Consider the following 24,046-nt stretch of genomic DNA (forward strand, 5'->3'; position numbering starts at 1 on the left):
AATAATTTTTTTAACTTTTATTCTTGAGTTCAATCTCTTTTTTGGCTCATTTTATCTGTAAAGGAAAACCTGCCTAATAATTCTGCACACCTGAAATAAGAAGTTTCTGACTATCAGCCTTCATGTACAATTATATATCACTTATAAATTATTAAATACAAAATCAATAGTAGTTACTGAGATGGTTTGGAATTGGTAAAATGTTCTTGGAAAAAAAATATGACCAGAATATCAACTTGCCTAATAATTCTGCACACAGTGTATGCATGTATGTGTATATATATATATATATATATAAAATATTCATTTGTATTTTATAGTTAATGTTTATTATTAGTAATATATACACACACTAAGACGACAGATTCACCTTTTCCTGCTCAAGGGCTTGCTGCAGGTTGGTCCGGTACTGTGGTGTCTTCATGTAGGCCATGAACTGCAGGTACTGGACTTTCACGTTATCTAGAGCAAGAGCAAGGCGGTTTACGTTAACTGGGTGATTGACTATGTAACTAGAGCAGATACATGAGCATGTCTGTTGGACTGAAATGGATCTCCTCATGTTAAATATGAAAGGAGAGCAGAACTTACCGAGCAGAGCCTGCAGGCCTGGTGGAGTGGGGCTCATGAGAAGCTGGCTTGATGTATAATGCTGCACTTTGGGAGGTAGCTGATAGAACGGACTCTGAGGTGACCTGTATGCATCTGCGAATTGAACCAAACCACAAATGTCAATGTCAAATGTCAAAGGTACTGATACTGATAAATAGCCATCAAAGGCGTGACTGTTTTAGGTAAGTGTCTCACCCTGAGGGGGGGCCGCTGAGAGGGTCTTAGCGTGCAGCAGATCAAGGGCGCTCTGGCTCTTCTTGTTCTTGCGCTCGGCTGCAGTGGCAGTGGCAGCCTTTTTAGGCCGCCCGCGCTTCCTGTTGCCGAGCTTGCGGCCCCTGGGTAGCAGTTTAGCCCGGCGGGGTTTGGGTGACGGTTTCACTGGCACAAGCGAGTTTGAGCGCTCCTCCTCACCACCAGAGTCATGCTGCGCCTGGAGCACAAGGTAAAGGGATTTTTAATTAATACAAGTAAATGAATTAAGTTTAAATAAATACATTTCAATTGTATAAACATAAAATACATGATGAATACATAAATAAAAATGATTCCTGTAGGTCTACATTGTGCTCCTTGGGCAGAAATTTAATTCATAGAAAAGTAAAAACTTAAAATAAATTAAATATAAAACAGATTCATACATTTTAAATAGATAAAGTATTTGAAATAAATACATTTAAAATACATAATTTAATTAGAAATCTAATTGAAAACATTTAATAATAATAATAATAATAATCTAAAAATAAATTCTAAATAAAACGTAATTTATGTAGAAATATATTAATTTAATATTTATATATAAATATATTTTAGTATATTAAAACATTTAAAATAAACAATTAAAATACATAATTTAATCAGAAATGTATTTAAACAAAATCAATTTAAAATACATTTATAATAAATAAATGTACAATTATGTAAATTGAAAATATATAAATAAATACATAAATTAGAAAAATAAATAAATCAATACATTTATAAATATATACAATTAAAATAAATAGTTATTCCTTTTTGTCTACCTTGGGCAGAATTTAACAAAAAATATGACTTGAAAACAAAATATTGTAATAAAATATTGATCAATCGAGATTTAAATATCAAAATTAATTAATAAAAAAAATAAATAAACGAGTAACTCCTGTAGGTATACCTTGTGCTCCTTGGGCTTGGTCGGGGTGGTGGTGTTGCTCTTATTCTCCTTACTGTCCTTCTGCTGGCGCCTTCTGGCTGCCTCCTGCTCCTCCTGGAACAAAAAACAACCCGCATGTGTTGTGGGAAGAGATCTAGCTTGATATTTTGTCTAAAAACCCATAAATAACATGAGAACCAAACAAGTCTTACCCTGAGTTTAGGATTTTTGAGACTAGAAAAATAGTTTTCAAGCTGCAAAAAAAGAAAAAAAAAAAACGTTTGGTTAGATTTCAGTATGTGATGCTCAAAGAAATTTATTTTTGGACGACTGCGTGACACGAGAAAGCCACACTCAACGTCATTTGCCTGACAATAATGACTAATGCAAATAAGAGACCCATTGTACACCAAGAGGAGCAACAAAACCCACGTGACACAAATGAAAGGGCACTTACTATGGTGCGGTCTATCGTATGCAGATAGTACGACACTGGCTTCCCCGTCCACGAAACCGATCCCCTCAGAGGGGACAGCTCAACTACTCTCATTATTGTGCCAATATCTTAAAAAAGAAATGCAATGAAGACCATTAAACATTGGGAAAGTGTGGTCATTTACGTTGCTCTACAAAATTTGTATAATTCTGTACATCTGTACAACTGGGAATTTCACGTAAAGGTGAAACTCCTTCCTGCACAGATTTCGCATTGGGTTCAGGTTTTTGCATTGGGTTCAGGTTTTTCACGCGAATTTGCCACGTTGGCCAACAGAAACCTGCTTGTTTTGACTTCTATGCGAGTGGTGCTTCATACATTATCATACATTTAATTTTTGTCGCAAAACTTTTGCGCATTAGTGAAATTTGCACAAAAAATATCAGTTGCATTAAGATGACCAACTTTTCCACACTCACGATTGTGGAGATTCCCATCAGAATGACTGGATTTAACCTGTGAAATTTCGCCAATCAACATTAACTGTGACCGCATCTTAACACTTACTTTTACCATGGTACTAAAGTAATATATTGTTAAAGTTAATGACAGTACCATCTTTTGTAAGAGAAACCTGACGTACAAAGTTTTATACTTACCACTCAAGTTTCGACTGTTTATTCTGAAGTTAAGAGGTGCAAAAGGTTTTGAGGATACAATTTTTCCACCTACAAGAGACGAAATTGAGTCAAAACACTCCCAAGTTACATAGAGAGGCGAAAACCTAAACGCATATCATCTCCTCAACATCTGCAGATCAATGCGAACCAAAAAAATAAGCCTGACTGGGGTCAAATGTCAAGAACGACATGTTGACACAGGTGCCTTTGAGCTACACTGACACAGACCCCCTACTTTTTCAAATGTTAGCAGCCAAGTGCTATTTACTTCATGTACTTCAATGGTCAAATGTGATTAATGTTGTGATTTGAATTGATTAAAAACATTTTACACAAATAGAACTGCACCATCTCATGCTTTTCAATTTGACTGATCGACTGTGAAGCCCTACTTATTTAGTCATCTTTTCTTTTTTTTCTTTTTAAATCGCGTGACACCACATACCTTCCTTCATGTTGGCGAATCGTTCCTTCAGCTGGTGGTCCACCTCAGGACCAAAGGCAAAGTTATTCACAAAAATAACACTGTAAAAGAGCACATCAGACTATAGACTTATACAAGACATAAGCAACACGCAAATGGTTGAAGAAATTATGACAATGAAAAAAACTCACGAATCTGAAAAATGCTAACTGGTCATAAGCATCCAACTAGTCTGTGTGTGATCATACCTTGTGTTTGCTATTCGTTCTCTCCATTCTTCTGAAAGGAAATCTCCCCTTTCCAGCTGCCGCACAAGACCAAAAAAACATCAGTATGTATAGACTTCATCCCTTCAATCACAATAATGAAGTAATAACATCTGAACAATAAACGAACACACTTACCGTGTACTCGCCGTGTTTTTTGCCATACCACTTCATCCATCTCTTAAACTCCCTGTCCATTGACTGTAAACACATCCAGACATAAATATCAGCGCAAAACATACACTTTAAGGCAGACTCAAGAAGTCTGAGTGTATATGGAGTGTTTAATGCTGGCTTCCTGTTGGTACCTCTGCATAGGTTGCTGGAATGTCTGCTTTCTCCACGCCGTAGTAGTGTTTACAGTTGGTGGCTGCAGCAACTTGCAGAACAACCTGACCAACTCCTGCAAATCAAGCCAAGACGACACTGTATGTCACATGAAATGAGCTTTCAGTCTTAAACTGGTAATCAAGATCTGTTTATGGCTGTGAATTTTCGGTTTTCTGATTACCAGTTGCATTTTCCAATACGCTCTTCTATTTTTATCTTAAATATTGGAGAGGCTTGCAATAGCAAGCTAGCTTTGAACACATCTTACCCTCCCTGCAAATTACTCTCCAAAGCCACGCCTCCTAAAAAAACACATGAACGCGCACAGGTGGAGCAGAGGTTAACCTAGCGACACGATGAGACCCTCCAGCGTTGGTGGAGGGTTGAATGCAACGCTGTCTGATTACCTCATGTCTCATTCACCGGTGAGAAAACATTACAGTACAAAGCGCGTAATATTACAATAATAACACCTTTCATTCTCGCCCAATCTGCAATAGCGTAATGCAATTCATTGATGCAGTATCATGTTTGCGTGAACAGGGTGCATGGAGGTATGCAAATACATACGTTGACAGCAGGTAGGGCAGCCTATCATAGCCCTCAGGCCGAGAGATATGATTGGACGAATGTTTTATGGTCCTACGTCATCCACAGATTATATAAACGCATATAAATGCATTTAGACCACTTGGTGTTTGGTATCAGGATGTGAAGAGACTTTCAATCAGCACAATAAAAAATGTTTTTGAATCAAATCACCTACCCTGCCTTTAAACTGCAACTCAAGGGCTGTTTATACTTGTGGTACTGAATTTGCCGTTGCGTTTTGTGATTACATTTTCCAATTAGCTGTTGCGCTTTTATTGGACTTTTAATCTTAAACTGCAACTCAAGACCCATTTAAACCAATTATAGCACTGAATTCGCTATTGCGTTTTCTGATTCGCGGTTGCATTTTTATTGGACTTTCGATGTTAAACTGTTACTTTATACCAATTATGGTAGTGAATTTGCTTTTGCATTTTCCCAATTGCTGTGGTGTTTTATCGGAAATTCACTCTTAAACTGATAGTATAGATCTGTTTATATCAATTATGGTCATGAATTTTCTCGGGTTTTCCAATTAGCTGTGCATTTTTGATGCACTCTGATGAACTTTCAATCTTAAATCACCAATCAAGACTCATTTATACCAATCATGTTAGCGAATTTGCTGTTGCGTTTTCCAATTAGCTGTTGAATTTTTATTGGATTTTAAGTCTTAAACTGCTAATCAAGACTTGTTTAAGCCAATTATGGTAACGAATTCGCAGTGTTTTTCAATTCACCATTGAATTTACTTTACTTTTCTTTTTTTCTAAGATATATTTATGGCCTTTTTACGCCTTTATTTGGACAGGACAGTATACAGTTGACAGGAAAGCATTGGGTGGAGAGAGAGGGAAGTGAGATCGGCAAAGGACCACGAGACGGGATTCAAACTCGGGTCGCCATGAGGGTAGTTGAACTATTTTGGCACACTAACCACAAGGCTATTAGTTTATTGATTTGTGAATTGCATTTGCACTCCAGGGCCACCATAGAATAGGCCTTCAATAACAGATGTTACTGACCACTGCCCAGATCCACGAAGGTGTCGTCTTCCATCATCTCCATCTCATCAATGATCTGAGCCACCAGGTCGAAGGAGGTCTCCCCGTACACCTCGGGAGAGAACGGCTCGTAGTTGTTGAGTTTCTCTGGGTCGGTGACAGAGTGGTTGTAGACCTGCTGCAGGATGTGACGCAGCAGGCCATTGGAAGGCCGCTTGTTGAGTTTCATGGGTTGGGTGGTCCCTTTCCACTGCAACACAAACACAGGAGTTTCACACATTTGAGGGGAAAAAATCTGTTTTTCGCAAAAAAGACTTGACATACCAGTTGGTGAATGCTGTCAATGGCTCTGTTGTACTTATCGCATAGTCTCTGCATACTTTCAAAGCTGCAAGAAAACACAAAAATAAAAATTATGAAATCTATTATCATCTCATAATAAATCATGAGGCTGTTCTCAGATACAAGAAGAGCAAAAGAGTAGCAATAAATTCCAGCTAATATACCCTATTTGGACTGTATATAATAAAATCAATGATTCATCACACTTTCATTAAATAAATAATATTTTTAAATTTAAGTATAAATAAGTTAAAAAATATTTAATTGGTAATATTCTGTGAAGCTTGTCATTTCATAATATCAACTTTCATATAGCTAGCAATCATAGTACAACTAATAAATTGATGCATGATTTCAGTTAAATATTCTAAATGACAAATTAAGAATGTAATTACAAGTATTTAATCGTTTCATTAGCATACAAATGCCATTTTTAATAATGATGATAATAAAATACTTAAACTATTATTAACTACTAACAATTAAACAATTATTATAAATAAATAGATGTCATATAATTAAATAAAATATTATTAAATTGTTGTTATTATTATTATTATTATTATTATTATTACTACTTATTTTTAGGCGTCATTTTACCATGATACCTAATCGTCCCAATCTTATGAGACCAATTTGTGACAATTTCCTCACCTCTTGGTGTCGTAGTCGATAAGAACGTAGTTCTCCATGGCCAGCTTAAGATCTGGGATCTCTTCACACACCCAGCTGGACAAAGAGAAGAGTCATGTTTTAATTATGCACATAAAACTCACAGAGCAGTCAAACATAAGAGCAAAATCAAACCAAAGGATTTACCGAATAGTTTCGATGATTTCATGTGCAGCATCATGATGTTTATCCTGTGGATATGAAAGAATTATAAACTGAGTTATAAGCAAAGTCCAAAATTAATGTTTTACTTCATTGCCAGATTACTCATTCGGCGCGTGGCGTGTAGTTATCCATCTACAAGAAACAAGCTTTAACAACTACAACAGAATCTTGACCTTTCCAGTTTGTGACGGGTCACAGATCAACAACTGTAGCACATTCCTGCACACACAGCAGCCAGTGTGCCTTCAAGCAGGTGAACAAGTTCATCAGGCACACATGGCTGGATAAGTACATTATGTCACTATAAGCCGACACTGATCCTGTGTGTTAAAGTATATGCACAGCATAATCTACAGCATCTTAGCATAAAAGTTGTGCGTGCAAAAGAAAATGGGCCCTATTTACAAAACACAAGTAAAAAGCAGTGAGTCATATGTTACAGCATTATTTAAGTATTATTTATATACTATTGTAGTATAATTTTGTTGGCACTTTTGCCTTTATTATGATAGGATAGATCACAGCTGACAGGAAGCGAAGTGGGAGAGAGATGAGGGTGGGATCGGGAAAGGTCCTCGAGTCGGGATTAGAACTGGGAACTCCCATAGCGCAACGGCATTGTATATCGGCGAAGACATAATATTAATATTTTGAATTCGCTTTATTTTTTATATTTCCAGTTTTCATTTTTATTTTAGTAATTTTGTCATTATGTGACATGCTTTTGGCATTGTATTTTTTTTTTTTTTAAACTGAGTAATATGTTAAGTGTTATTTTGGTGTAATTTATATACTATTGTAGTATTCATTAATATTTTTAATCAGCTTTTGCGTTTATTATTAGTCTTTTTGTTATGCGCTTTTGTCATTTGTATTATTTTTTGTATGTTCTATTAATTTATTTAGTTTTAATTCATTTTAATTTCAGTGTTAGTAATTTTAGTACTTAAAATTAGGACTTTAGAACTAATTTTAGTACTTTTAGTTCTTTAACTAAAACTTATTGCAACATTCATAATTTGTTTTTGTTTTTTTTGTTTTTTTTAAGTTCAAGTTTTTCATTCTTATATTTATTTTAATTACCAACACTGGAATGTTAAACAAGGCTTTATTTTTAAAAATAAATAAGCTTTTTTTTAAATTTCAGCTTTAGTTTTAATAATTTTAGCAATTCAAATTATTTCAGTTAGTGGCAACTTTTCTCATTTTTGTTCAAGTTTAAGCTTATTTATTTCCTTATATTTATATATTATTTTATTTCAGCTCGTCAAACAACCAACTTGGTATGTTAAACATTAACCAGGATTTTCTTCATAAAGCTTTTTTTATTTAAGATTTAAGATTTATTTTGGGCATTTTATGCCTTTATTTAGATAGGACAGTAGCTGGATAGGAAGCAAAGTGAGAGAGAGAGGGGGATGGGATCAGGAAAGGCCCACGAGGCAGGACTTGAACTTGGGACGGCCGAAGCGCAACGCCCCACGAGGCCATCAGCGCCGACAGTAGCAACATTACTAATTTCTGTCTAATATTTATAGATATTTTTTACTTCAATTATCAAAACTGTTGCTTTACACATAAACAAGGCCCGAAAGCCATCACACATGACTGTGCTGCACTTAAAAAGACGTAACTCTGTCCCTTTAAGAGTTCCGAGGTCAATATGACTAATTATCAAGGCTAATTAACCCCGGATTGCGTCTAACATGTGGATGTGACCCCGCTGAACTCACTCCAGCCTGCCGCTGGAGCTCTGCTGCTGCCTGACCCAGTGACCCACTTTCAGTCAACAGAGTCCTGAGAAGCCCTCTGCCTGCCTGAGTGTGCCGCTGCTGGGCTCCTCTGCCTCGCTAAGCTCCTCCTAGCCGTTTTCCCGCTCAGCTGCATGTACGGCGGGTCTCGTGCTCTTCTGCCCACCCCTGCAGCTCTGAGGCGGCGTCACAGGACTGGGAAATAATGCAGCCATAGTCTGAGGCCACACAAGGGCACTCATTTAAAGCAGGGATGCAGCGTTATTTCAATATTGCATTAAATGCAAACGCTAAGACAGATGGCAGAGTGTGTACGTGCACAAGCAGACACTTCAGCGCATCGTGCCGCTCGAGAGGAGGGGGGCGCCGCGCGTGTACGGGGTGTTCCGGCGCACAGCAACACCAGCGCCACAGCTAAAAATATCCAGAGGAAAGGAGGGGAGGATGACAGAGAGCAAAAAATAAAGCACGACAGCCCTCGGTCACGAGCAGGCTTGACTCACAAGCACAAAAACAGACTCTTCGTTCACCTCACGCACCCTTGATGTGACTCACGGAGGGAGGTGAAAAAAAAGAAAACACGCCTCGTGAACACTCATCCTCACTGCACAACTGTTCGTTTTGGCAGGAGTGGCAAAACGCCATACCTTTGTGTATTAACGGGTTTAACCGGGTCGTAACGTTCGAACTGTGAGGTGTGTTCGTTTGTGACTCCTCGTACTCCGAATGAATCATTTTGTAGCCAAGTTTAAGGAATTGACGCTTTCATATGGAAGCAATTACAGGCCAGTTTCCAGATATGGGATGTAAATGTGGCCGGATACGTAGGTTACAGGAGCGTAGGGAAGACAGAAAACAGTGAAGCTCAGTGTTCGATAAAAACCCTCTCCTTCCTCCCACCACAGGTGAGTGGGATGCTTTTGTTCGGAGCACAATGTGAAGCCGTGAGGCAAAATGGGATGCTAGTGGACGAGGAGCCGGCAACAGCCAATGCAACAGCGGGAGAGGAAAAAAAATATATAAAAAAATCACTCGGTTGAGTCCCCGAAAAACAAGATTCGAATGAATGGAGGGCTTTTGGTCCTTTGTAAAACACACCGTAACCTTGAATAAAAGCAAGAAATATTTGAAAGCAGGGAGAGGAAAAAAAAAAAACACAGCACTTCAGTTTCTCACCTTTCCTCATTTTTTTTTTTTCCTCCACGTCTTGGGTGTTTAAAGGGTTAATTCTCCCAAGAATGAGCATTTTGTCATCATTTATTCACTTGTGTAATGTTTCCAACCTGTGTGACTATTTGTTCGGAGCAGCACAAAAGGAGAGGTTTTGTAGAAAGTGCGTGCTGCTCTTTTCCATACGATGAATGTGAATGGAGACTAGGGTAAGGCATTCACAAGCTCTTGATTCAGCGTGGAACACCACATAAAATGTCCATTTTGATAACATGAAAGAAATTCTCTTTCTTCAAATGCTGTAAATTATATAGAGTAGATTCCAATCGTCTTCTAAAAACTGCTCAATATTAGAATCTCGGCTATATGTTCTTGATTCACTAAAAAGAAATGCAATTATTTTCGAGAATCAGACTACAATGGTCTTGCTGTGCATTTCTGATTAACTAAAAAGAACTGGCTCATAAAAAGTCATTTGTTTCATGAATCCGCTTACAGAGCAGAATATTGTTGTTTCACTAGACACAATCAAAAGTCGTTTGTACTCATCAGGCTACACTAGCTGCGCTGTATATTTCTGATTCACTAATAAGAATCGTCTCAAAAGGCATTTGTTTCAGTTATCAGACTACACTGATCGTGCTGAATATGTTTGAATTAGTAAAAAGAAACTGCTCGTAAGAATAATTTGTTTCACTCTGTATATTCATGATTCACTAAAAATAACTGGCTCATACGAGTCAAAAGAAGCGGTGCATCTCCATTCACTTTTACTGTACAGAAAAAAAGCAGCGTGAACATTCTGCCAAACATCTCTTTTTGTGAAGCTAGTCATATGGGCTTGGAACAACATGAAGGTGACCAAATGAACTTTTCCTTTAAGGGAAGTCTAAATCACCAGTGCATGTGGATAACCACCGCCCAGACTCCCTAATTACCAGAATCCGCCCCTCCCCAAACAAAAATTCGCAAGGCACGTCTACAGCTCACCAAACGCGGGCGCTCTGTAACTCTGTTTACCCAACAGCAGGTCAGAAATATGGCTCTCAGTAGGTGGGGCATCCAACCCTTATCAGCCAAAGTCAAAGACGGAAGTCATCAGAGGCCAAGCGAGACAGTAAAACAGCTGATGTCACGACTACTACACTACTAGCTGAATGACATAAACGAAAGAGACTGGAGTTTTCAGTGATGCAGCAGCTCTGAAAATAACCTACGCTTCTGAGAAACCCACATTCTCGGTTTGTGTAAAAAGAGCATGAATCGTAGTATATTAAACGTTGGGAGGGACAAGTGAGACAGCCGTTTCTGTGGAAACCACAGCCTTTGATCTGCACCCCCCCCATTTCCGTCTATGCGTTGGCAACTTTGGTGGTGTGAGAAATGTGAACTTTCAAATGACGTGAGGACTTTCCGAACACGTTCTCATAATCAAATAAATAACCCCGTCTTGTATTTTCTTTAGTTACACTGAATATGAAGACATTTCCTCGTCTCTTAGGTCCAAAATATTACTCAAACTGCCTGCTCTAACAGGGTAAATAGCAGTGCATATGTGTGTTTTACAGGGGGTCTCATCCCACTGTCAACCGGTTCAGCATCACTGGAGTTAATCACAGCGTGGAATCTGTGTGTTATGATTACTGTACGTGTGCAATGACTGTACAATGCTTTCAGAAACAACACCAAGGAACAGTGTCTGACTCAGAATGGATGATACGACTCCAAACAAGCCTTTTTGACACCATTTAGGGCACAATAATTGTAGAAATGCAGAAAATGTAAATGAAAAACAGCTTGTCGCCAAAATGCTAGGGCGTTTTGGGTGGTTGCCAGGGCATTGCTACAGCGTTTAAGAGCCCCCACCAGCAAGTCTCCATGATATTCGCAAATCTGTGTTTCAATGCAAATATACAATGTTTTTTCCAGTTTTAACTTCTACCAGACCACAAGGCCTGATCAGCACCACTTCTCTGGACATAACGGGTGGATCTTGAAGGTCCAATTACACTGTAACCCTAAAGATAACCCAATCGCTAAACTTAACTACGACAATCTATTGATTTTTTTGCACTGATTAGCTATTCAACACGGTGGCAAGCAACACTGGCGCTGAATGTTGTTTCGCTTTCAAAAAAGAAACAGAAGAAACAGAACAACAACAACAGACTCCCACACTTGTATGAGGGGTACAGAAATTCACAACTCTACTTTAAATGAGTACAACGACAGGTCATATCAGGATGAACCTTCATAGCGAACAAGTAAAAAAAAACAAGGCATAATTCAGTCCTTTAGAAAAAGACGAAGTGTCGTTCTTGTTTTAAGTACAACAGAACAGGATAAATAACGCACTAAATATTTAATACTTAAGAGTTAGAAGTCCATTCAACGTGTAATAATAGTTAACAAGCTTCAATAATAATGTACATGCTGGAAAGCAACCTTAAAAAGCCAATATTCAAGTCCAGCAGGCTTTACAACGCCCTAGTAACCACTAAAAAGTCAGTTATTGCCATACTTCCTAGAGAATCCTGCATACTAGCTTGTTTTTCAAGAAATATCAGCAATACGGGTTACATTTTGACAATGTCCCTTTCAGAATGTTTCCAAATGGTAACCAAATCACAGCACCATCCCACTGCAAGGGCTGCCAAACGAGCAAACCCGTTTTTAGACATCAGTGACAAATTTGACACTTCCAAAACAGTACACAATACTTCAAAAGATCCCAAATGTTATATGCAGACCATACTAGAAAGCTACAACCGGAAAACAGTGCAAAGGTAACATCAAAACTGTGAAAAACGGTAAGATATCCATTACGGCACACAAATAAAAGCTGTCTGTCAATAAAACACTAACAATATGGAGATACCGTCCTCTCGCCTAGTGCACTACTCGCCTTTTGTTTAACACCCTCCGTGTGATATTGAACCGGCATGAAGCTTATTTTACCCTAATATATCCACTGCAGTTCTCCACACACAGTTACGGCAGATATTTACAACGTTTAAGTTATCTAGAGTTTGACGACGGTTAGTGTTGGGTAAAAAGCGATAAAGTTAGCTAACGTTAGCCCTGCTATCTGACTGTTAGCATGACGGCTAACGTGAATTTCAGCCTCCAGAAACGTTCATTAAATGCAGAGTCAAACAAACTATCGTTTCAGGCTGAATGTGTGCATTAATGAACGTTTAAACAGTTTTGTCCGTCAATAACCTTGCGGTTCTGAGGTAAATTAATAAGTGATATACACACTCTCTCTGCTATGGCAGGTTTTGGTTAGCGGCGGTGTCTCATGAGATGCCTATCTAGTGAGCGAAACATTTCGCTCGTGTTTAAGTTAACTCAATCTTATGATAAAAAAATATATATATAATTTAATAAAATTACGTAAGACTTGTTTCTGTATTTATAAAAAGAATCGGCTGAGTGAATACTTATGACTCTCATAACATCCGAAAACAAACTCACTTGTCAACTAATTGGCATCATAAATATAACCTCCAAAACGACAATAATTCGAATTCAAAAGATTTGAAATCACAGATTTGAATTTATTTACGCGTTTAATCGCATTAGAACCGCTTAGCAAGTATAAACATGTTGCCTAGGCAGACAGCTAACTAGGATTTGAAACACAACCACTGCGCGAGACGGCCAACTGGGTCAGCAGGCTACACACAGTGTATTTCCTGCGATTCAAATATTGATATTAGCCGAGGTGATAACAGATTTAATATTTTAAAAACAAAACCGACTATGTCATTTCGAGTCTAGCTAATGTTCAGTGGTCTTCCGAACATATTTATGAACAGATACACGTTTGGGATATATTCAACACTTTCAGGATGTACTGACACTCTCGTGTCCCAATTTTAAGCTTAAAACACTAATATTGAAACGAGCACATTAAGAACCAAAACAAGATATTCAAACACTATGCAAACCATGTACTCGTTCAGATACACGTTGTTCTCTGCCTACATGACCCACTTCGCTTTATCGCAAGGGAATCCCGGTGTTGCTTTCGGTGTGTATTAAAACAATAATACTGATAGTACTTACATATACAGGTAAGGGCCACGGATAGCCTGCAGCTTCGGCTCCGACCGGCGACTTCAGTTTTAACTCCAGCTTTTCTCCCATTCTCCCCAATACAGCTAACGTAATGGACGAGACACAAACTAGAGTAAGAGCATTTCCGTGAAAAAACACCGGGTTTAACGCGATAGGATCTCACGTTGGATATCGCAGGCAGCGGTTGATTTCACGCAGTTGTGCCGCGCGATTTGGTCGGTTTGAATCCGATCTGCCCCGGTGGTTTAGATAAAATGATCGATTAAGCCGAGCGGCTGCTCCGTCTCGGCAGTACCGCCGCCATCTTGACCGGCTCACGATGAAGAAAAAATGCGCCCGAGTGTGTGTATGTGTGTTGGTGGTGGGAGGTCCAATTAATTTCCGCGAATCGGTTCTTTTGAACAATGCTTGTCAAAAAAAAAAAAAACAGCTCAAACGAGTCTTTTAAATTCTGAAACGTCCCTGGCTCGTTTATTACGTATCTAACAAAATTAGCGTAAGTATTGTAATTTATGTGTCCAAGTTCAATTTATTTAATAGAAACATAAAATCATTTAGTACATAATTTTAATTTACATTATGAAACGGATAGTGGTTGGTTGATTCTGATTGGTTGAGTGAGTCGCGTTCGAAGCTGTTGTAAATTACTCCACAAACACACACCTTTGTTTAGGTCCGTGCCTAGCAACGTCCCTTAACTGTTATAAATTCACTGTAAACCACGCTTCACGGGGCTTATTGCTTTAGTAAACAATACTAAAATTAATCAGTAATCAATTAATTTATCAAAAGGGTGAGTAAATGATGACAATTTTTGGTGAACTATCTCTAACGAATCGTTCTCAGCTGTTTTGGGAAGCGGTTCAACTGATTCACTGAAATGATCCGACTCACATGAACGATTCGTTCGTGCGTGTGTAGTCCGCAGGTCGTACCATCAAAACCGAAACGAAAGGGAGAGTGGAAATTGGTATGTATAAACCGAGAGGGGCGAGGCGTCTGTTCTCTGACACACACACGGCGGGGATTTCTCCTCGACAACTCTCTCACATTGGCTGGGTAACGATGACACGGATCGACAATTAACCGGGCGGTTTGAATCAGGATGCCGGTGCCAATAACCGTTGAATGGGCGGGACGTACCATTTTTTCCCCCAGCACATGTGCAGAATGTGAAGGACCCATGTTTACTATCAGGATCCGTTTGCTGGACCGTTACTTTCAACTTAAAATGCAGGGAGAAAGCGTGAAGTGAAACTAATATATTAGCTTTCTTTATAGACAGCACTTTTATTAATTTTCTTGGAAAGATTTGAGAAATTATTCAAAATCATGGTGGCATAAAGGACAATCAACATTCGTATAAACACTTCTTATATAGAGCCTGAAATCCACAGACAGACATAGATAGATAGATAGTTTCACTTTGTGTATTTATTGTATATCATGTAGCTATTAGGCCTATCATCTGAGTTTTTGCTTTAGAGAGAAATCTGTTAAAGATGTTAAATAGCACTCTCTTCACTCCTGCAATTTAGTCGTCCTTGTAAGCTATAATCATAGTAAACATTACTATAAAACAAAATATGTCATTTTGGTTTACTTTTGACATAACCATAGATTGATTGTTAGCACTGTAGTAAATTTTGTTATGAGTGAAATAATCTGTTAAAATTATTTCACGCTATGTAATGAGCGTAAAAAGCATAGGCTATGCTGGCACATAATGAGCGGTTTAACAGATACCAGGAACAAATCTGAAGTAGCCTTTATCTGTGAGCTGTACAGTTGTGGCATGTGTTTTAAGTAATGTTGAAAAAGCCCTGATCATAACAATAAGCAGCTGTTTCATCCTAAAAGAGCCCATTGTTTAGATGACAATCAAGACCAACATTTTTGTGTTTGGTTTTTTTTGCCACTATACTGAAATGTCAATTTCCTTCTTGCTGAAGTCTAAAGAAACATGACAGGATAATATAAATAATAAACAAAAAAGAAAAGTCTTAGTACGCTTATTATAGTGATCGTCAGTGTATTTTGTTGCCATTGCTATTTATTTTGTTTCAGTTAGTTATTTGTTTTCCCCATCTAATATTTGTTATTTCAGTATAGGCTACTAAATAACAAATTTAAATAATTTGAGTTAATAATAAAAAAAGCACTGGAAGTAGTGAATGATTTTTGTATTTTAATGCAGATTTGTGTGTTGCGGTTCAACTCAACCAATCCCTTTATTAAAGTAAATAAAGCAGAGAATAGAACTATACAACCAAAATAAACTCAAAAAATTTCTTTTCTTTTTTTTTGAAAGTTTATTTCAAAATATGAATAAATGCTTTTGTAGTAGCCTATATAACACTTCATTTCAGATTCAGATTGTGGCTTATCAATCAACATTAAATATGTAAGCATTCCAGCATATCACACACTCCAACCAACAAACATGTGTGGATGCCAGGATAACTCTCCAATGAAATTTGTTGTTCTACATTCAACTAACAGCTTGTGTATGAATAGCAAACCCATCCTAACCATAGACACAGAGCTATATTAAAAACTACATTCCCACAACCTTGAGGGAAACGTAAACGCGGACATTAAGAGTGCAATTTGCGGGCCTAAGCAAACAGGAAGGAAAGCCTCAAATCTTGAGGGCGTCTTCCAACTGTCAGGGGGCTCGGTGTGTCGTAACGGGATGAACGAGGACAGGGATAGACGTAAATGAGCCAGGAACGAGAGTCTGGCGCGGAGCCAGACTGAACTCGCTGACTCTCCTCGAGCTCCCCTAAAATTGAGGCCAACGTAGCGGCGTGAAGCCAAACTAAGTACTGTGAAGCCAGCTGAGGATTTCACACATGACATTTCCCTGAGTATACATCCAAATGCGTCTTCCACTCGGAGTTTAGTATTTGTTACGGGTGTGTTTATAAAGCGCGAGGGGTTCGAGTACCAAATAAGGCACAGAAAGCCACTGGGGTAAGTAGCGTGCAGGTTATGATATTTAGGAACAGATATAGAGTCCTATTTACCCAGATAAACGGTCCCACTGGAAGTAAATAAGGGAAGTATGACAGCTTGATTAAAAACCAAACCCGTGGCGCCATCTAGCGTTCATTGATTGAACTGAGGCGTCTGCTGTTTGCCTCCTTGAAAGCTGAACTAAATCAAGGTATCTTTACACGGACGAGTTAAGGCTGCTCTGTGCCTGCTCAAAATTGAGTTTAAAGTCACATAAAAACCAGACTAAATTATGCCTTCTCAAACCCACCTCAGCCCCTAGTATGCTCACAGTATACAGTTGCTATGTAAATGCATGTAAGCCACCTCTAAGCAGCATTAAACAGTTTGTGTGAAGACACCTAAATTCTATTTCAGCAGCACTTCTGTCACCTTTGCAGTGTAAACTTGGCAATTGATTGATTGAGGCTTCTTTACACAGCCATGGCTACTCTATGGCTGGTTAAAATTCAGTGTAAAGACGCAATGCCTCATCAAAGCCAGACTAAAATATGCCTGCTCAGAAACACTTCCGCCCCTAATATCAAAGTGTGTAAATGCATTCACGTCACATACGAGCAGCACTGAACAATCTGTGTAAATGCCACTTCAGAAGCACCTCCGTAGTATTGTTTGGCCCAAGGAAGGCTGCTCAAAAATGCCATATGAAAGGCAGGTTAAATTATGCCTGCGCTGACCCACCCCTAGCATCAAACTACTGTGTAAAGGTGCAATTGCCGTGTTAATGCATTTATGCCACCTTTGAGCTGCATTAAACGGTCTGTGTAAAGACACCCAAATGCCACTATACAGGAGCGCTTCTGTGCCACCTTTGCAGTGTAAATTTGCACAAGGCTGCTCTGTGCCTGCTTAAAACTGCGTAAAGACACAATGCTGCATAAAAGCCAAACTAAATTACACTTCTCTTACCCACCTCAGCCCCAATCATCAAACTACTGTATAAAAGGTGCAATTGACGTGTAAATGCATTTATGCCATTTTTATGCCAGTGTTGTTTGGCATAAGCAAACCTGCTATGTGCTTGCTGAAAACTGTATGCAACTACACAATGCTGCATAAAAGCCAGATTTAATTATGCCTGCTCTGACCCACCTCAGCCCCTAGCATCAAACTACTGTATTAAGGTGAAAATGCAGTGTAAATGCATTTATGCCAACTTTGAGCTGCATTAAACCATCTGTTTAAAGACACCTAAATGCCTCTTGAGAAGCGCTTCTGTGCCACTTTTGCAGTGTAAATTCTGTGCTGGTGATGTATTAACTAATAGCAAAAAGTTAATACAAAAAATCATTAGGACACACAAAACGCAAGTTTTTCCAAGAATTTTATTGAAATACCAAGATAAATTTCAGTCCCAGTCCCTTGTTGTTTCAAAAAGCGCGCTTTGGGTTTTAGCATTGACATCAAGCCTTCATCCCAAAGCTCCTCCCACTCCCTTTTTCTTTTTTTGCTAAAACAGCAACATATTACATCCGATCCAAACCTATACAACAGGTCATTTGGCACATTTCCCCCCCAGTTGTCTCATTTTTTCAAAGCATCGTAGCAGTTTCAAATCCAAACAAACGTCATTTGCATTCGTCATTGAATTTGTGCATCATTTTCAGACCGTTTCTGCAGGTAACACAAAAGACCAAAAAGCAGATCATGATCAGTGTTGAAAAAAATAAATAATCATTGTGTTTTACGTGGTAAATTTGTGATTGAGAATTATTCTCCGTTAATTCGGAAGTCAAATTCGACTATTTAAATTCTTGCAATTCCACTCCTAAAATTGCAACACTGAACCAATACTGGCCAGGTAAATTCGGGGCAATTTGATATATATTTGTCTTTTGAATATTAAACAGCAGTGTAAATCCGCTGTAAACACTGGCCTTAACCCTTTTTTGTGTCTTCAACAGTCAGAAAGCATGCATACACAGACAGACAAGGCAAGTGTCTCCTTGCAACAAAACCCAGGTAAGAGTAACAGCAAGAAGCTGAGCAAAGTGCTGAATTTTAATATTTAAACATAAAAGAGTTCAGATATCAGAAGTACAACTGATGCTTCAACAGGACCCGACAGATGAGCAACTTGTGGTCGAGCGTCCACAGGTAACGTGAGGAGCACATCAGAGGTTTGTAATGGATCCTCCGCGATGAGATGCCTTAATGGAATTTAACAGTCATCTCGAAACTAAAATACTGTCAGAAATGGTCAACCCCCCACAAATACTCAGTATTCAAGCAAGCATTGAATTGCTAAAGGGTTCAGACAGTGAGCCAAGGTTGCTTTTCTACCATTTTTGCGTCGTCTTCACCAACCAACCCCTCAAGGCTGCGTTAAAGGGATACAACCGCTATTTTCTGGAAGAATACCAAGAAAGTTTGGCCGCAAATGTGATATGTTACCGTCACACTCGTAACTAGCAATACTGGATTACTGTAGATACCTGAGGGACGACAAACGGCTCACCTGAGGCACAATTTTACAAGATTTGCCGCATTTTTTTGTACAACTACACCTGATTCATGATTCGGGTTGTGATAGTAATTTTTTTCAGTTAAAAGCGTAAAATATTGTAAAAATGTGCCAACACCGAAGCGCTCCCTCACCTTTGGAATGGCAAGTTCATCTGTATGGAGCTCTACCATGTTAATACTGATACTGTCAAAGCCTCTAAACAGATGGTTATCTCCTTCCCATAGGCATCCAATTCATGTCCATTGCACGTGGTCTAGCGCATTGCACAAAGTAAGGAGCAAAATAGTGCTATTTCAGACACTACAGCACTCTAAAAAAGAAAACGGGGAGGTGTACTGCATTAGGGATCTCTCAAAATCCAAGGCAGCTTTTGCATAAAATACTGACTGATTAAAGAAAGAAAGACCAAAGGGATGGGACGAGATGTTTAGCACTCTGAGGAGTGTGAAATCATAATCGGACTGATGTATCCCTATGGAAGACGAAAATAAATATAAAAGAAAATAAAATATAGGACCTTCCATTTTAGTACATACAGAAAACAATATCCATTTAATTTTTTTCTAAACCTTAAACTATGAGATTCTGGGAATGGGTGTTGGTTGTTCGGAAAAGATCTCCAAAGAACAGTTCTTCCTTTCGCACTTTGAGACCTTTGAGAAGGGAAGGAAGCTGGCAACCAATCCCATAATGCATTAGGCTACACAGGTAAGCATGGCTGAGTACGCCCATGTCCCGAGTCTCATAAAAACAAAATTCATGGGTCTGCATTGTCCTCACTAGAGCACTTGGCCCACTACAGGGGAAAAAAGAAATCAGTTTCGTGGCATTTTACATTAGAGCAACTTGTTTTTAGAGCAAGCCAAGAAAAACAAAAAATAATCCAGAAATTCTCTCTCAAAAGAGACAAAGATTGAGAAGAAAAAACAAAAAAAAAAAAATTAGTGCCAGTTTTGCAGTTGTTGTTGATCATATTCTGCTATCAGTTTTTTTATGTGCGCCAGTTTGTTGTGTAGGTATTCACAGCGGTTCTTGTCTTGGCTATAGTTTGGATTAGTCTGTGAGAAAAAGAAAGAATGTGATCAGTATTTCAAACTTGATATATTTTGGATGTTAAGTGACAAAAAAATAAAATAAAAAATATATTGCAAGAGACGGTCAGCTTACCTTTTTTATTTTGCGATACTCTTCAAGTATCTGATTGTGGATTGTCTGTGAAAAGAACAAACAGATCATTACAATGAAGTTCCTGCTTGAATACAGTAGTTTTAAATATGTAATCAGATCGAATACAGTCTGATATTTTTAAATTAACTCTTCAAATTGTGTTCGTGTCCCTTTTTACAGGTTTACGGAAAGCTCAAGGATAAATTTACCTCAAATCATATCCAGTGTCATAAATAACTTTTTTATTTTTTAAATGTTCCTTTCTTAAATAGTCTGCCGCTTCTATACACTCAAAGTCTTCCAGTTTTGTGGAAATTCACACAAACACCAGTCACTAGTCAGGTGGCTACAAAGCATTTGACCACTGGATTTACAAAAATCATTTCAGGTTTAAGTAGTGTTTGAACATTGCTTCAACTACTGCTGAAACAATTTTTATTTTAATCATCACTTAGTAGGTTATTTAACCATGTATTATAGCAGCATTGGAAGGCTTTTGTCTTTCAAACACCAATTTGAGTTATGCAGGCTTTCCAAAACTTTGTCATCTGAACATCTTTCACCCAATATATTTACTTTTTAAAATAATTTTAATAATTAACATTTGCAAAATAAACATTTGCATGTTCATGGTTCTCTGTTGGTTAATGGTCACAAGACATGCAGGTAAACAAATAAAATACTTATAAATTATACATTACAATTATAAAATATTTATTTTAGTAAGTGTTTTTTTACTTATTTTTAAAGTGACATTTTAATTTGACATTTTTGTGATTTAATTATTAGCTTTTCATTAAACTCACAAAACCCTTGCAGTTCCTACATGAACCCCAGTCTGGAAAACCCTTTTCTTACTCTTTGTATTTTTCAATATGGTACAAGATTATCCTATTTAAATCAATGTGATTAATGATTTAGGTCAAAAGTAATCTAAAAGTAGTCTGATTAGATTACCTAAACCATGTAATGATTACGTTACCAACTACAAATTGTGTCATGTAATTTGGAATTAGTAACAGACTACAATTTCTCAGTAATCCACCCAGCTCTGTGTATAATGCACATACATTTCCTCCCGTGTTACTCTCTCTTTAGTGGTTTTGTTAGACCATGTTGCTTATTTTTTCTAGCCAGATCTGGCAACACAGTTTTACAGCTATAATATATAAGTGTCAGTTCTGTCACCTGACCCAAAACTCTCCCACTGGCCCCACACTAGAGGGCCATCCTTATTATTGAGCCCTATAAACGATTATGACTGTGTGTAGGAGAAATAAATGATTCTTATGACATTCTGCTCTGGTTATTTAACATTATTGCTTCTAATCAGTCGGTTGATTGTGTTGTTTATTTCATTACGCTCCAAAACTAAATTGTTTTTCTTCTCTTACCGCTCGCATAGTAACATTTTCCAATTTATCAAGATGAGAAAACAACACTAGCACTCTGGATGAGTCAACTACACGATTTAATTTCTCATTTTCCGGAGGAAGACGCAACTACTGGGACCAGGCAGGGGCCGACAGCACATTAATAAAAAATAAGCAAGTTGTAATCATACGCATGGATGGATGCACTGCATTTTCAGTGTGAAGATACCTTATACTTGTCTGTGCCTTGATGGAGTTGTTTGAGCTCAGAGTCGAGTATAGTGAACTGTCGGGTGATGCTCTCTATCCGTGCGTGGAGGCCCCGGTACTCGCTGTACTCTGCGTTGAAGTCGTTTTTGTAACTCTGACGTTGCTCTTGTGAGCTTATCACGGTGTACTTTCTGTTGAGGAAACCAAGCGAAAATAACATCACCGTCATAAAAGTTTAATGTTATTTTCTTAGTTATATAACGCACTTTTTCCCTAACAATGTACAAAGAGATGCTTACAATAAATAGTCTGCCGTCTCCGACGAAGATGCAGGAATACTGGAGCTGTTGCACGTTCCGTTCAGGCCTGAAAAGAAATATAAGGTGAATTCAAGGGCAGAGTTTTATCCTGCAGACTGAGGGACAAGGACAGTGTGCCATGACGTCAGTCCAGAATTACACTGGAGAGAAGAAAAAAAAAATCCTGCTACAAACAAGCTGAAGAGGGGTTTCAAAATTGACTAGTTGGTGGGTTGTTTAAACTAATCAACTACACTGGCTGACTAGGTCAGTTGCTAAACTAATAATTGCCTGGTTGGTGGGCTGTCTAAATGTCTATTCAACTTAATTCTCTCACCGAGTCGGTCAACAGTTGGACTACTAGTCAAATAGTTGGAGGGTTGTCTGAATGCCTATTCAACGATTCGACCTCACTAACACAATAGGTTGGCTGTTGGACTAATCAACTAGTCGATGGACTGACCTTACGAGTGTCATCAAAAGTACCGATTTCGAAAATTTAAAAACGTCCATTTCAAACTCTCCTGTGTCCTTCTGTGTGAGCGCTCATTGAAGAACATGAAGCGATGATCATTGAAGCCAATCACAGTCACATCTGTTGAGATGTTGAAAAGCGGGAAATTGACTTTTTTAAAATTTCAGTACCGACTGGTACCGAAGTCAGTACTTTTGACAACAGTAGACCTTACTACATGAACAACTATTCAATAACTATTCAACTAACTGATCTCACTAACCGACTCATCTGTTGTTAGGGGCCGTTCACACAGAATGCATCTTTGTGTTTAAAACGTGTTTTAAAAAAGTGAAGCGCAGAATTCCTCTGTCATGTTTCTGTCAAATGAAACCGTTGCCATGCCAACTTGCAACTGCAAACAAATGCTTACAATGCCTGCCCCATAGATTTATATATACGTAAATGCCTCAGAGACTTTCTATGGGCCGTGATACACAAGCCATCCGCCATTTTTGGAACGGTCGGCGAACCTTTGAGTGCGTTGTCTGTGTGCGTCTACAACAGCAAATTATATGCTTGTATACATTTTGAATATTCATTGATTATTATGGTGAATGACATCAAGTTGACTGTTCCAACATGGCAGACACGAGAAAAACAATGGAAAAGTAGTACATTGGAATGGAAAAACGCATTCTGTGTGAATGGCCTCTTAGGCCCCGTTTACACTAATGCGTTTTCGTTTTAAAACAGCGTTTTAGAATGAAAACGATCCCTGTTTATGCTGGCATTTCAGAAACGATCTCAGTTTACCAAAAACGCATGTCACGTGACCATTCATGCAGGTACAAACATAGGTTTGTATAGGTTGGTAGATTCCCTATTATTTAGATGGCAGACGCGTCTACATGCTTTGAGCGGTCGAATGGGGAATCTACCCATACATATCTATGGGTACAACAACGAGCATGCTGTTATTGTTTACACGGTGGTCATCAAGGATACGAAGAGCGAATGTGTGCAGCCATGCCATCGTTTTCAAAAGTCTCCGTTTTCAACCTCAAAAACGCCGGAGTAGTGTAAACGATAAACATAACCATAGCAAAAGTTAAGCGTTTTAAAACGAAAGCACACTAGTGTAAACAGGGCCTTAGAGTACTAATCAAACAGTTGATAGGTTGTCTGAATAGCTACTCTACTACCTGACCTTACAAACAGTCTACAGTAGTCAAGATTTGAAGTGGATCAAAAAAAATTCATATCAAAGTTGTCCTAAGACAAGAACGCATTTTGGTTTTAGGTTTTAAGACAACTTTGATGAAAGGTTTTGATCCACTTCAAATCTTGACTACTGTAGTCTGGTTATTGGACTACTAATCGCCTAGTTGTTGTGG

At 38.3% G+C, this 24,046-nt stretch overlaps 2 protein-coding genes across 10 annotated transcripts in view; both read right to left on the reverse strand.

Moving 5' to 3' along the window:
- The window catches only part of dot1l (DOT1-like histone H3K79 methyltransferase), a 34,179-nt gene extending 20,177 nt beyond the window's left edge, over positions 1-14,002 (reverse strand). For 3 of the 9 annotated variants that reach the window (XM_058760715.1, XM_058760712.1, XM_058760716.1), the window contains exons 1-16: positions 13,650-14,000; positions 6,640-6,683; positions 6,475-6,549; positions 5,803-5,866; positions 5,500-5,728; positions 3,862-3,956; positions 3,692-3,754; positions 3,536-3,591; positions 3,309-3,388; positions 2,843-2,911; positions 2,205-2,311; positions 1,960-2,001; positions 1,769-1,861; positions 808-1,042; positions 592-705; positions 371-462 (exon numbers count right to left, since the gene is read on the reverse strand). In XM_058760715.1, coding sequence (XP_058616698.1) covers positions 371-462; positions 592-705; positions 808-1,042; positions 1,769-1,861; positions 1,960-2,001; positions 2,205-2,311; positions 2,843-2,911; positions 3,309-3,388; positions 3,536-3,591; positions 3,692-3,754; positions 3,862-3,956; positions 5,500-5,728; positions 5,803-5,866; positions 6,475-6,549; positions 6,640-6,683; positions 13,650-13,730 — 1,539 coding nt within the window. In that variant the 5' untranslated portion in view covers positions 13,731-14,000. Of the gene's footprint in view, positions 1-370; positions 463-591; positions 706-807; positions 1,043-1,768; positions 1,862-1,959; positions 2,002-2,204; positions 2,312-2,842; positions 2,912-3,308; positions 3,389-3,535; positions 3,592-3,691; positions 3,755-3,861; positions 3,957-5,499; positions 5,729-5,802; positions 5,867-6,474; positions 6,550-6,639; positions 6,684-13,649 lie in introns of those variants that run through there. The other 6 variants (XM_058760714.1, XM_058760710.1, XM_058760711.1 and 3 more) reach the window with 5 other exon arrangements.
- A 3,986-nt stretch (positions 14,003-17,988) lies between these two features.
- ell (elongation factor RNA polymerase II) overlaps positions 17,989-24,046 on the reverse strand; it is a 44,648-nt gene continuing 38,590 nt past the window's right edge. The window contains exons 9-12 of the mRNA XM_058760719.1: positions 22,196-22,262; positions 21,916-22,087; positions 20,314-20,358; positions 17,989-20,204 (exon numbers count right to left, since the gene is read on the reverse strand). Coding sequence (XP_058616702.1) covers positions 20,088-20,204; positions 20,314-20,358; positions 21,916-22,087; positions 22,196-22,262 — 401 coding nt within the window. The 3' untranslated portion in view covers positions 17,989-20,087. The remainder of the gene's footprint in view (positions 20,205-20,313; positions 20,359-21,915; positions 22,088-22,195; positions 22,263-24,046) is intronic.

Source organism: Onychostoma macrolepis, chromosome 22 (assembly GCF_012432095.1).
Source record: "Onychostoma macrolepis isolate SWU-2019 chromosome 22, ASM1243209v1, whole genome shotgun sequence".
Classification (NCBI taxonomy): Eukaryota; Metazoa; Chordata; class Actinopteri; order Cypriniformes; family Cyprinidae; genus Onychostoma; species Onychostoma macrolepis.